Source organism: Pseudochaenichthys georgianus, chromosome 6 (assembly GCF_902827115.2).
Source record: "Pseudochaenichthys georgianus chromosome 6, fPseGeo1.2, whole genome shotgun sequence".
NCBI lineage: Eukaryota > Metazoa > Chordata > Actinopteri > Perciformes > Channichthyidae > Pseudochaenichthys > Pseudochaenichthys georgianus.
The window spans coordinates 33719833-33734483 of NC_047508.1; the positions used below are offsets into that span (position 1 = coordinate 33719833).

Below are 14651 nucleotides of genomic sequence, written 5' to 3' on the forward strand. Positions count from 1 at the left end.
TGTCTGCTTGTTTTGCATGGGCAGAATTCATTTAACTTCCTCATTTCTCTTCAGTCAGACATCATTTTTTCCACTTCCTCTTTGATTTAGTGTTATCGGAAGACACTGAGCAGATTTACGTCAACGCCATCTATGGGAGCGTCACACCAAATGAGAGAAATAGATGAATAAGTAAGAGTAAAAGTTCAATTTCAAGAAGGGAATGAGTGAGTCAGGTGTACTTCTCAGCTGCAGATCATGTAAAGCATTCATATATATAATGAAGGCCTTCGATGGAGTTTAAGTCCTTTATATTACTAAACTGTGGTGTAGTGTCCTACATGTGACTGAACTCACCAAAAAAGTCAGTGAGTGGGTGTGCCACCATTTCCTTGGTAGAAAGACTGAAAGACATTCGGGTTAAGTCATGATTAAGAACACGTTTTTTAATAACAATACAGACAAAAATGTGCCTATCACCCAAAAAAACAAAACAGCATTAGAACATAATTAACTGAACAAGATTGAATTAGAGTAAGCCATGCTTTTACCCTTTTGTAGGTTGAACGACTTTAATGTGCTTTCCTCAGGTTTTCCTAAGAGCTCTCTGACATCTTATTCAGGTCAATGCTGCTCTGCACATCACACCACTCTGTCAACTAATTGATTTTAAAGTACTGCTACAGTTTATAAATCATTAAATAGTTTTCCACCAAGATAAAGTTATGCTATAGTAGTTCCAGACAGCATCTGTCTGCTGATTGTTGCCAGAAATAGAAGCACAGAGTCTGATAAACATCTTAACCTTTCAGAGTTCAGTACGTGAAGTTATACTTCAGTGGTTATACAACCTTCTACAATAGACATAACAGTTGCAAATCGTTCACTGGTACTTTTGACCCGAATGCAAAACGTGCCTTGTAAAAAATGATAACACCGAAAGACACAACTATCTCAGTCTCTTATATATATATCTCTATATTTATGAGGCCGTAAATCCTGTTTGCAATCAGCTATAGGTACTCTAGTGAGGGAGGGCCCTCCTGGAGCTGGTTTTACTTGTGAGATAAGGATTCCACATGCATCAACTTAGAGACACCTGTCACATTTCTTACATTCATAAAGTGGTTTGTGAGGTCCTTTTCTGTGTGAGCCTGCTGTGGAGTCTGTACATGTCATGAGCCGCATGCTAGTGTGCATGTATAAAGAATGCCACCATGTGGCCATTGAGGGGAAAGCAAAAAGTGCTCTGCTGCATATTAACTGAACAGGAGGCATCATCAGACAGACTTCTAAAGACATAAGAAAATATTTGCTTACAATCCACAACATATCTTGTAACGCCACCCTGTGCAATGTGACTGCCAAGCACTCTTTTAAATATCTTATGTAGGCTAAGTGCAAGATGACAACTAGACAAAAAAAGCCCTAAATCCGCTGCACAGACTGCTGCAAGTCAGGATCAAAGATTTGACTGCTGACACAAATAGTTTTGTTATAAAGTCTAAAATTAGTAGGAAATAAATTCAACATCTGAAATGTAGTTTGTTAAAAGATTTCCTATCTGATATATTTTCCAAGCAAATTCAAACAATCAGCTACTGGAAAGTATATTCAGTGCAGTGTTGTTTAAAATGTAATTAAACAAGGATACACAGAAGTGGTTGAAAGGAAATTTAGCATACACTTTTGATTGTATTGAGATTTACATCGTAAAGTCTGTGAGTACACAGACCGATCAACTTTAATATTGAAATATCAGCTAAATGAATTACATTACAAGCACAGCTACAGTATTAACTCCAGGACATATCCATGTGAAGAAATAATAAAAATACAAACTTTAAATTTAAAAAATGTACAGAAATTACAGAAAATCACTCAAGTTAAAAACCAATATCTGAAAATGGATTTAACAAGTCAGAAATTCTAAGAACAAAATGCACTTTGCTTGGAAGTTGGTAGACACATTTATACACACCTGATTCCATCATCATTATATACATGACAGGTCAATGATACTGCAGGACACTGGGGAAAGGTCTGACTTGGTGGTCATTCATTTTGTGGCGACAAAGGAAACAGAAAAAAAGACGATGATGTTAAGTTGTTCTCTGGTTTTCTGAGCTCTCATCAAATTGTCATGGTCACCTTATACGGACGTAATTGTCAGGATCTCCTACGACTGGATAACCAAAACAACAAGCAAACAGTGTACAGGTGAAAAGAGAAACCCACGGAGTCCACACGAGAACTAAGGCTGGATATGTGCTGGTTAAAGCCTTTTTTCTTCCTTCGAACTTACAACGCATCATGGCTGACATCATTATTAAAAATCATCAGATGTTAGTAACAGCCTCAATTTTAAACTTTCTTTTTTTATTTTACAGCAGTGCCACGAGTGTTCAGTGATGGCTTCAAGTCCAAAAAAGTTCAAAAATGTGCTTTTTGCATAGTCTCAATGCAGTTTGTGTTTCCTTTTCTTGTGTTTTTTGTCCTTCTTTTTGCTGGAACATTTAACACAGAACCACTGCTGGTCCTCAGGAGGAGCGGTAAGGATCCCAACACAAGGCCTGAGCAGAAAAAAATAGAAGAGGGGTCAGGTTAATGAATGAAACACATATTTCTCTAGCAGGGATTTAAAAGGAAGAGCAATAGTCCCCAACGGTTATTGAGTTTGGATATACCCAGTAAACTGAATAATAACTGTTACATAAGCTTAAAAGGGATATTTCTTTAAGTGTAGTGTGTTGTATGAGGTACCAATGGGGAATGCATTACTGAAAGTAGATGACAGACAGGAATGTGTGCACAGAATTGAAGCAATTTCCTTGGAAGAATCTGCTGCTTTGTTTGTTATTGTGTGACATTGGTTAGTTTGGTTTCTCCCCGGCGCTGTACACAATGGCAGCCCACTGCTCCTAACACTAGGATGGGTCAAATGCAGAATGTAAATGTCCCCTCTGTGGGACGATTAAGGGTATATAAGATAAGAATATAAGTTTGGATTCCCCAAAGTCACGCAATAACACAAACTAGCTGATCGAGGCAGCTGTAGACCAGAAACTCCATGCTCTGGAGGCCAAAATGACTGTTTGTGTTAAATATAGACTTGTGGCAGAACATAGATAACAGCTGGATTTCTCCAACGGAAAAGGCAGAATGACGGCAAGGTAAAGCGTGTAAATTCTCTAAATGAAGTGAACAATTAAGTTGATATTGCTTTTAGGCGTAGCTAAAATATAGTTTGTAATATAGTTCCCCCTTCCACAGCAGTACATTGCATAGCTCAGAACCTTAAATGGGGCTGTGCTGCCAACCACTTTTGTTAAAGTTAGGCGCTGACTATGGAAATATGGAAAGGCACCTCATGCAACCCCACTTCAAAAATGCAAACAATCCCTATAACACTTGCTCTTAAATAGAAAAAACGGACAGACCAACTGTTCATCAACGTCTGAAGAGTCCATGAAGTTGTCTAGCCAGGAAAGGCTAACACATGCGACTAAATGCAGATATTCCCCGAATGATTAAAGCTTTGACAGCAGGACAATTGATGAAAAAGGACAAATATGTCGATCACTACTAGTGGGTAGAGTCTTTGAGTATAGTGATGTTTTCTATTGAATAAAGAAACGAGGCACTAGCTAAACATTCTTCAATGTGTAAGTTGCTGTTCATAGTTTGAATAGCATGAACATACATAATTCAACTGGACAAAGAGTAGAAAGGATGAAAGCTGTGTGGCATCCTGTTAATGTTTGGTGACGTTATGTCTCTGCAAACTCAAAACAAACTAAAGGGTTGGCAACACCATGTATTCCTCTACTACATGTATATATGTGGCTACTGAGTGTTGATTTTACAAATATGTGACCTGCTCTATCGAAATCAGTCGCATTGACCCGAAGACACATTTTGAGTTGTATACCCTGCTGGAAAGAGGATATTCCTAGCTTTCTAATGATATCAGGATTGTTGTTGTACTCCAAATATTAAGCAAAATATGTCCCATTATATAATGACTGTCACCGAGTCATCATTTTGAGAAAAAGGCCTTCAAAGTTTTCTCTTCTCTGGAATCCATCGATCTGATTGATTATTAGTGGAGCAAATGATCAAAATACTACGGAGGGAAGATATTTTCGTTTGGATTACTGGTCTGGGGGAAGCTTGCGAGTGTGTGTGTGTGTGTATACGTGTGTGTGTGTGTATACGTGTGTGTGTGTGTTTGTGTAATTTTGCGTTTGTGTGTATTGTGTTTGTTTCCCGGGGAAAACCCTCACGAGAAACACCGGCTGTTGTTATGCCTGCTGTGACGTTAAGTTACACCGTTCTCCGCTTGTAATTGTGCCGTTACAAGCTTCAAAGTTGTATTTATCATCTGAATTTACTGAAAAAAGTTTAATATTCTGAAAGCCAAGACTTTGTTTAATTGAAATCAGATGAAAACAAACTGTAACGGACCCTGCCGTGTTATTTATGATTACTCTACGCTGACATTCATAATGTCAGCCGGAGGGAGGGGGGGCGGCGGCGCTGCAGAAGAGCAGATTGCCTGTCATCTTCCCTTTACAAGCTTAAAGAATGTATTTATCGTGTGAGTTTGGAAATAAAAGTTTCATATTCTGAAAGCCAAGACTTTGTTTGTTTAAAATCAAACAAAACACCCAAACCCCGAAAAAAATTTTTTTTGCAAATCCACGTTTATTGTGAAATTACCCGTTGCGACTTCCGACTGATTTCGATAGAGCGGGTCACATATTTGCTTTGTCTCTTCCTAGTTATGATTTGAATATCATAATATTGTAAATAAAATGTGAAAATAACTCCTGTATAATGTCCTCAGCGTGTGTGAATGAATCAACATGTAGAACAAGTTGCAGTAACATGTTGGAGATAGAAAGGCTGAAAAACAACCACATAAGGCCACTGTTTCAGAGAATACATTTATTCACAAGAGAACTGAACTGAACATTAAATATTTGTTTAATTTCTGAACTGTATGAACTTTATGCTGTGTCATCTCTCTCTTTCACTTTCTTTCTTTCTGACTGTCTCTGTCTCTTTCTCTCGCTGAGTGTCCCTGACGTCCTCCTCGCTGTGAATTGCTACAATAAGGGGGGGGGGGGGGAATACAATTAGGGCGGAAATTTCAATTTACAACCACAAAAAGTAAGCAGGCTAAACAAATGTCTGTTGATCAGTTTCAGTAATACACATAAAGCTAAGCCTACACATGATGAACAGCATTGTTGTTGAGTTCAAAAGAAAAGTGAATCTTTTCCAAACATGTTGTTAGTTTTGCTATAGATACATACATCTAAAGTAAAACGAACATCAGATATTTCTACGTAAATATGTAAAGAGGACATTGCTAATAAATGTGCACATTAGGGCTGCACGATATATCGTGTTGTGACGATAATCGCGATATTCACATCGCAGGACGTACATTTTTTTTACGACGTGCAATATTAAAGGTGGGGTAGGTAAGTTTCAGAAACCGGCTCGAGTGCACCAACATTTGAAAGTACACAGCCGAAAAGAATCCGCCCCTTCCTTCAGACTTCCTTACAGAGCACCTCCTCCAACACACATGAACGCGCACATGACGTCAGCAGACTGGTGAAAGTGGCCGTCTGTTGCTGGCGAGTCATTGAAGTACTGCTGCAATGCACGCCCAATGAGGGCACACCCAATGAGGGCACGAGATACATTTGTGCATGCACGAGATGGAAGGCTGACAGACAGGGCGGCAATCGAATCCGTTTAGCCGGTACTAAACGGATTGGATTGCCGCCCTGTCTGTCAGCAGTTGTACTTTTTACAGTACTACGGCTTCCAAAGATGACATTTTTGTATGTATTTTTTGTCAAAGCACTTAAGATATTCATTGCTATCGGGATGTGAAGGACATTCCATGGAATATAGAAAAAAGTGTATCTCGAGCCGGTTTCTCAAACGTACCTACCCCACCTTTAAGTAGGCAAATTAACTCAAACACGTCATGTTACAATTCTTTTGCTGCTTGCTACAAAAGGAAAACTTGCGCGGCTCTCATGTCAGGGGTACTTGAGTGAGTGACAAGCAGGCTCTGCATGCACAGCAAACCACCAATCACAATCAAATCTCCAAAGCAAACGGACCCGGTGATTAAAGGTAAAAACACTGAATAAAGTAGTTCCATGTGTTTCTCCAGGGCAGTTCGGCGCTGCTAACCGAGCTAGCTCAGCTTGTTGCTCTGATAACTTAAGATCCAGACGTCCGTGACTAAAATCCTTCATCCGGTTAATTATAGATCAAAAAATACCAATTGTATAGCATTAAAGTTCAAGAAAGGATGGTTTTTGTTCATATCGCAATATATATATATATATATCGCAGGGAGGAAAAAAAGATATATATCGCAATATCAGTTTTTTCCAATATTGTGCAGCCCAAGTGTACATGTTTAGTGTTTATAGTGTAATGTAATAGTGGATTACTGACATATGTTTCACTTTTTGCTACTAACCTTTTTCCAGCGCTGTAATTGCCAATGAGTCATCATTTTACACCAAAATGTTTTCTGTTGTACTGAAAACATATCATCCCACTATGTGTGTGTATCGGTACCACCCAATTGTGCAAATCAGTGAATTATAAATCTGTAATTGGTTAAAGTCAAGCCTAATTGTCAACTATGCAGAACGATGTTATTTCAAAACACAATGAAGGGAGTCTTAAGGCCTGAAGATAAAACTGAAGTAGGTCTCTTACCAATGATACCATTCATCACAGTCATCACATCCTATCATGGGACTGCCATCATCAGCTTTGTTGCATCCAGGACAAATCCAGATCTGGTTTCCCCATTCATCTCGTATCTACCGGAAATGCAAACAATAGAAAACAAAAGTAACACACTGCTCCATGACACAATAGTAGAATAAATCTTGAATAACCATATAGTTAGCATCTCTTAGGTGTTTTAATTTACTGCCCACCTTAAGAGTCAAGAAAAGTGATGATAGGAAATGCATGTAGTCGTGTTTCATATGCATAGACTGTTATACTATGCACAATTAACAATAACGTACAAGCACTCACCACGTATGTACTGACCGTCTCTGTTACTACGCTCCGGACCGGCGTCTTGAAGGATGCGGCGGGGGAGAGCATCGGGGCCGCGGAGAGCAGCGATGAAGTGGCAGGAGCTGGTGGAAGAGGAGAGGGCGCTGGAGGCAGGATGGGGATGACCGGCACGAGGACTGGAGGCGGCGTCCGAGGACGGTTCCCTGGTCCAGACTTGGAGGCGGGGGTCCTGGGTACCGGCGTCCTGGGCTCCGAGTTCGGAACCACCTTGCTGATGACACTGGAAACCCATTGAGAGATAAATACTAGTTAGCACAAGGATAATAATTCTAGTATTTAGAAGAGGTAATAATAGTATAATAATATGTAATTATTAATAATATTAGGAGACTTTACTCTGTGTAAGTTGTACAATTTAAAGAATATAACTCAATGTCAGAATTATTTGAACTACAAAGGCAATGTAGCACGTAGTAATAACACCTATTTTTCATGAATTTCTTTGTTTTTATTGGATTATTGACGACTGATGTTTTTTTCCTGATCCTTTTAACAACAACATTTTGAAAAGTAAGGAAGTACTGTATGAAAAGAATAAAAAAAGACTATGAATCTGAAGAGGCATTTTAAGGAAAATGCCAATACTGGAATAATAAATAATAACTTTAATATTAATAATAAAGTATGTCATGATTATACGGCTAGATATATATGATATTATGAGACTTCTCTCTCTGTGTAAGCTGTACAATTTAACCCCATTTTAAGGCCATGTGTCTTGCAAAATCACACATACACAAATTAAAGATCAATTTATAATAATAGTGAGGAAAAGTTAAAAGGTGAGATTTAAAAGATTTCACTTTTTAGTATTTATTGGGCTTTTATTTTGGTGAAAATCTACTTTTCCTGATGAGCATAACTTTTGTTTCAGTCAAATAAAAAAAAAGTGTGTGTTTTTTGCGGTCTATTGAGAGTCACTGTGTAGAGCTGTATAGTTTTTTTGAAGATAAATGAAAAACATTCATGTCAGGATTACATGAATCCAAGATCATTATACCAAATGTAAATGGCATACTGTACTGAATATTGGAAACCCAAACGAACATTTTACATTCTAGTCTGAAATGAGATGTTACAGTCAAGAAAATCTAGAAAGACAAATGATGATAATGATATAACTAAATGTGTCATTTGAAGCACAAAGGCAATGAAACATGTAGTATTTGTATTTAAACTTCTGAAAATGAAAAGGCACTTTAAGGAAACTTTGTAAAATTGGAATAATAAATAATACTAATAAAATATGTCATAATTATACTGCTGCAGATAAACACAATTTACATTTAAAAACAAAAAAAAGAAGAAGAGAGGAGATCACGATACATGAAAAGAGGTGATGGAAGAAACATGATCAGAAATATCTACAGGAACATTCATTGAGTGCTTACATTTTGTCCTGGCCTGCTCCCACCCTGAGCGTCAGTCTGGGGATCACTGGAGAAGGCAGAACTACTGGAGTCTCTACTTTCACCTGAGGAAACATGAAAGACGTGGTAAACATCAATGACACTCGAAAACAGGGGGGTCAAACTCAATTTCATCATGGGCCACATTCGCATTATGGTTGCACTCAAAGGGCCGGTTGTAACTTTAAGACTATATAAAACTACATATATAAATATTTAATATATATAAAATAATGTATTATATTACATCATTGCCTCTGCATTGGATTATTCTTGGATAGGGTAATCACTTCACAATTAACTCGGTCTGAAAGCAGACGTCTAGGGCAAATAATTGCAAGTATTTTCTGTGAAAATCAAAAAATGATTTTAAAAGAAAAGCAACAAAAAAAAAGTAACATTTTGAAAAAAAGCAACATTTTGAAAAAGTCAATTCTGAGAAAAAAGGCATATTTAGAAGAAAAAAAGTCAAATCTGAGAAAAAGGTCAAATGAGAGATGCATTGTGGGATATGTAGTTTATGGGCGTGCTTCTGTAAATCGTCATGTAACTGTATAACAAACATATTATATTCTTTGCAAGCTCTTGTGGGTAGGGCTGCTCAATTAATCATATTTTAATCGCAATTACGATTGTGGCTTGCAACGCTTATGAAAACAACATAATCAAAATAAAACTATTATTTAAAAAAAAAAAAATTCAGTTGAATTATACTTAAAGTTCAGGGTAATAAACTGTTAAAAACATACTGTTCAATTTTTGAATTTATTTGTTTAATAAATGGATGTTTTCAAAGTAAATGGATAATCGTTTTTAATAATCGTGATATCAATTATTGACCCAAATAATCGAGATTATGATTTTTGCCATAATCGAGCAGCCCTACTTGTGGGGCCACATAAAATGAAGTCGCGGGCCGGATTTGGTCCCCGGGCCTTGAGTTTGACACCCCTGCTCTAAAACAAACACATCATGACATATCAAACAAATAAAATTACCTTCTCCAACCGAATTCTCTCTTTTTCCTTCTCCTTCTCCTTTTCCCGCTTTTCTTTTTCCCTCTCCTTTTCTTTCCTCTTCTCCTCTTTCTCTCTCTCCTTTTCTTTGGCCTTCTCTCGCTCCTTATCCTTCTCCTTGTCTTTCTTTTTCTTCTTCTCCTTCTTGTCCTTCTTCTTGTCCTTCTCCTTGCTCTTTATCTCCTTATCCTGGAGGATCGGGGCCAGAGGAGGGAGCATAGAGGGGATGCGCAGGCAGGAAGCGGCGCTGAACAGTTGGGGGATTTCACCCAGAGCAAAGGGTGCTAACGCAGACTGTTTCTGCCGGTCCTCCTTGTTCCTGTCTTTACCCTTGTCCCTCTTATCTTTGTCCTTTTTACTCTTTTCTTTATCCTTCTTTTTGTCTTTGTGTTTCTCCTTCTCCTTCTTAGGGACATCTACATCTCTGGTTTTTATCTTGATGGAGCCCTCAGGAAGAGTGAAGTCTCGCTGAAGGAAGTGCTCGTCATCCTTCATTCCAAACTCCTTCCAGGGCATCTTTCCATCCTTGAAAAAGTCCTTGTTTTTATCCCGGTTCTTATCCTTGTTCTTCTCTTTCAGCTTGCCCTTATCCTTTTCCCGATCTTTGTCTTTCGGCTTGTCCTTCTCCTTCTTCTTCATTTTAGTCTTGAGCTCCTTTTTCAGCTTTTTCTTCACGTCTACTGATGGCACCATCTTGTTCTTCTCCTCAAACACCTTGAGTAAAGGTTCAGGTGTAGGCGGTGAAGCTGATCCCGACGAGACGTACTCCCCTTGGCTTTGTTGGGGTGCAGAAGGACCCCCCTGGTTGACCTTTCGGATCACCTCATTGATCGAATCATCCATAGTCCATTTTCCGGGTCCTGCGTGTGCCTGTAGGTGAAGCGGTGTTGATGTGTCTTTCGCAGAGATCCCAATCTGGAGTTTAGGCATAGTTGGCTCCATGATGGTCAGCCTCCTTGGACTGGAGATTCCATTGCTATCCGAATCAGAGCCCGAGGAGAAAGCAAAAGGATCCGGCTCCCGCTCAGCACACGCTCTTGCAATCACAGCATCGATGGAGTCCTCGATGTCTGCACTTTCAGGCTCTAGTGTCTTGAAGGGGCCCTCATCTAACTCCCTGTCCTCTATATTTTGACGCATATGGATGTTCTCCTTGCCCATCCTCTCGCTCAGCGCAGACATCGGGAGCTTGTGCACAACATCCGACTTGCTCTGGGGTTGGGATGCTTTGGCTGAAGCCGTCTTTGGGCTCTTGGGGCTTTTAGGACTCTTCGTTCTCCCCGGGGATTTCTTTCTTTCCTTAGACGTTTTAGGTGAATGGAGGGGACTACCTCCCACCGGAACAGGAAGGACCCCTTTTGGGGACTTAGTCCGTTGTCTGCCAGGTGACGAGACCTTAGGCTTTCTTCCTGGAGTGGTGAGGCCCTTTTGATCAGAGTGTTTTGGTACTACTGGCTGAGGTCTGAAGGAAGGCAGGGCTCCAGAAGGTGTTTCAGGAGACATGGGGTCAAGGCTATCATGAGAAGGCAGCATGCCTGGGGGAACACGTTGAGGGTTGAGAGAGGTAAGAGGCTCCCTGGGCTCAACCCCCCATTCTGGGCTGAGGCCGGGGTACATGCGGGGTCTCTTAGTAGGCATCATGCCCAAAGCTGCATCCGGACTGTCCAGGTCCCGGTGCCTCTTCAGTGGGTGGTTCTCATCGTTGACCGTCTCATCTTCGTCTATTTCCTCGTCGTCCTCTTCCAGTGCCACCTGCATAGCTTCGGCTGAGGTGCCCATGTCAGGAAGGACCTCCTCCTCCTCCTCTTCTGGAGAGGAAAAGGACAAAAAAAGAGTTGAGCTTTTTCAATTTTAAGTCCAAGGATTCTCACTAACACAGCCATGTACAGGATATGTTAAAGACAAATCCGAACTGATTTGACCAAAAATATGGTTTTATACACTGGATAATAATGTACCAATAAAACTGTACCAGCCGCTCTTTCTTCTTGATTTATATATAAATATATAATACTAGTGATAGTAGTTAAAAAATATATAATTTTGCATGGTTTAGCTTTTGATGTTGATGCTGTTGATGTTTACTACAATTATTATTCCGTTCTCTGCAACCAAGAAAATAAAATGTATGATTGTCATTTTATAACCTTGGTATATTTAGCTATTACTAAAGATCTTAGAGGAATCATTTAGAGGATGTAGTTTTATGCTTTTGCAAAATGTTATGCGCAGAGTTTACAGAATATTGAGTCCACAATTATTGATAGAAATTAAGTGAATCAAATATTGAAAACAATTAATAGAACAGCCAAAAATAGCCATTAAAACAATCACAGATGTGCACATTTGTATTGTCATTATATAAACTGACCATCTTCTAAGGAGACCAGGGGTGGCATGTGATCTGGAATGTATTCCTTCCTTTCCTCAGCATCTCGGGCTCCAGGCTGGGGAAACTGCAAGACGTTGTTTTTGCTGATAGGAAAGAGTGGCGTTTGTTGGGCGAAGGCCACAGGCTCCAGGTTGTGGACGTAGTCCTCCAGTTCACTCAGACTCACCCCCAGCAGTCTGAAGGCCTGGCTGACATCATCCAGGACAGGATCTGTTCTTCCATCTGAAATGCAGCAGCACAACAAGACATTAAACCACTGCAAACACACTCTAAATGCATCTTGTTCACTTAACTATTCTGTAAGGGTTGATGATAGCCTTGGACAAAAGATTGATTATATACAAGTGATTGTGCTGCACATAGAACGAGGTGCCCTGAGTGATGTTGACATTCAACATATAACAACATTCAACATATAGCATTCAACTGTTTACATCTACATACTACAATAAGCCGTATTAATTTCACAGCACAGTATTTCATTTGACATGCTGTTCTTGTTTATCTTATTCTATTTGCATGTATATAGACTCCTGCATTTAATTGGTCACTTACAACATGTAACTTACTGTATTTCATTTGACATGTATGAAGTGTACTTCTTCTGCATTACTTGCACATTGGTCTTACCCTATTCTATTTCTAATCTGTTTCTTCTTGCACTGTTTGTATTGTGTATTTAAAATGTGTTTTATGTTTTGTATATATGATTTATTTTTGCTTTGTTGGAGGTACCTGGGACTTAAGAGTTGAATTGCCATAATTACACTGTAACTACTGTGAATATGACAATACAACCTTTGAATCTTGAATCTTTGAAGCAAGAAGTAGCCAAACACTCAACAGGTTAGAGGAGTGAATCATTTTACAGATAGGTACAATATACTTAGGTAACTAATCGACTAACACATTGTGGAACACAGCTGAAGGGCATCATAGTCATAATAATAACAACAACAACAACAACAACAACAACAACAACAACAACACATGAAGGCTATTTAGCTCTGTAGCTACTGTACTTTTTGACACATCAACCTTTGCTACGGGGCGCCAGCCACAGAACCAGTCAACAACAACGTGATCGACTTCTTCAGGTTTACGGGTTACTAAAAGTAATCTAGGGTCTAAACCGAGCACTTACAGAGTTCAGAGTACCGGTGGCAGACTTTGGCCAGCTGCTGGATGTATCGATGCAGCACATCGGACAGCTGATCGCATGCAGTGAGCTGAACCGCATCCCAGCCCAGAGCCTGGCAGATCTGCGCCACCGAAACACGCAGCAGCGAGCGGGCATAGCTCTCACACATCTCGCTGACTTTGTTACGGTATTAATCCCGGTCAGTTCCTCTCCCAAAACATGTTCCCAGTCTTCATGTTTCACGGAACCCCTCGGGGGCTTGAGAAAACACGCTACTGCGGTTGATTTTGAACATCTACTTCAGTAAATATATTGGCGCTTTCGCCAGAGTCGCCATCTTGATTCCATCGATAGACCCATCCCCGAAATTCAGACTGGGCATGCGCAGAAATCAGCGTCCGCCTCCACGGCTCCGCTGTGTTCGAGCGGCTCACCAACAGCTGAAGTTGCGCAGCAACGACTTCGTTTGTCATAATCCAAACCCAAGGAAGTGCGACAGCTTCTGAAGCGGATTTTTTGAATGGCCGTAGTGGCCAAACAGTGCAACTGTCATGACAGCGTCCTTGACTTTAGTTCAACCATTTCCCCTAAGACCATTTTCCCAATGACTAACATTGGGAAAGAGACGTCTGTAAATCAGCGAATACGTATTTTTTTGCGAAATAAACGACCCAGCACGAACCCTTATTTAGCCCTTGTTTAAATCATTCATCTCCATTAATTTGACTGAGCCGAGAGCAAGATATCGGAGGCGGGGCTTAAGGAAAACGCAAATGCGCATGCTCCATAAGTAAAAGGCCCCGGATGATCCGGGTACTTTCTGAATCAGTCGCTACATTTTGAGCTTCATGCGACACCGAGCAATTTTTAGGAATGTACGGTGCTCTGCTTCCGAATCCGACGCAGTATCCAGTTCACTTTATACATCCATGCGTTAGTCCAATAAATGTTGTTCATGATCTGAATTACAAACTGGGGCAGGTCATCTGTTGGATTGGTTAATGAATTACTTTAGATGTGGCTGAACGGAACTGGATCAAAACGATTTACAAGCGATTTAAGTGGGAGGTTTTAACGTTGCACACCGACGGTCAGTTTCGGTTTTTACTTCACATCCGCTGTGTCATGCTAAATTTGGAGAAAACACCGACAGCGCTTTTTCCTGCATCCGCATTAATGTATAAACTGTTGACTTCAGCTTTATTTTAGGATGAATGTTGTGAAGGAGTGCTCGGAAGATACTAGCCTACGGATATACATGTTTTTTAAGGAGAGTCCGTTCAATTTCATTTCCGGATTTTATGACACTGAAACTGTCTTGCTTAGTCACACTCACATACTTTATTTTAATTCCATTGATTTACTGTGTGTTACTATTTATGCTGTGTTGTTCTGTTACATAGTCCAGCGATGTAGACACCTTTTGCCTTCTTCTTTTCTAAGGGGGGGGGGGGGACTAAAGTACTCATCTAGATCCAAAATACTTTTGTTGAAGCTCCTGGCTGCTTCATCAACAAGTCACGGATGATTAGTTACAGATGGACCAAGAGAAAAAAAAAAGGGTGTAAGCACAAAAA

General features: G+C 39.9%; 1 protein-coding gene across 3 annotated transcripts; it reads right to left on the reverse strand.

Moving 5' to 3' along the window:
- Nucleotides 1-404: 404 nt before the first annotated feature.
- On the reverse strand, nt 405-13489 carry taf3 (TAF3 RNA polymerase II, TATA box binding protein (TBP)-associated facto). Of its 3 annotated transcripts, none has more exons than XM_034085201.2 (7): nt 13078-13485; nt 11913-12155; nt 9524-11349; nt 8508-8590; nt 7072-7336; nt 6742-6848; nt 405-2552 (listed from the first exon to the last, which is right to left on the reverse strand). In XM_034085201.2, the coding sequence occupies exons 1-7, from the start codon at nt 13241-13243 to the stop codon at nt 2438-2440; spliced, it is 2805 nt and encodes a 934-aa protein (XP_033941092.1). In that variant the 5' UTR covers nt 13244-13485; the 3' UTR covers nt 405-2437. The 3 variants fall into 3 exon arrangements, with proteins under 3 accessions (XP_033941092.1, XP_033941093.1, XP_033941094.1); XM_034085202.2 differs by having other exon boundaries at nt 7087-7336; nt 13078-13483; XM_034085203.2 differs by lacking the exon at nt 405-2552 and adding an exon at nt 4981-5090 and having other exon boundaries at nt 13078-13489.
- Nucleotides 13490-14651: the final 1162 nt, after the last annotated feature.

Coding starts and splice junctions, on each gene's coding strand:
- taf3 (XM_034085201.2), bottom strand. CDS start 13,243: ATGTGTGAGAGCTATGCCCGCTCGCTGCTGCGTGTTTCGGTGGCGCAG. Junction 12,156..13,077: donor CCACCGGTACTCTGAACTCT/GTAAGTGCTCGG, acceptor GCTGCATTTCAG/ATGGAAGAACAGATCCTGTC. Junction 6,849..7,071: donor AGACGGTCAGTACATACGTG/GTGAGTGCTTGT, acceptor CATTTCCGGTAG/ATACGAGATGAATGGGGAAA.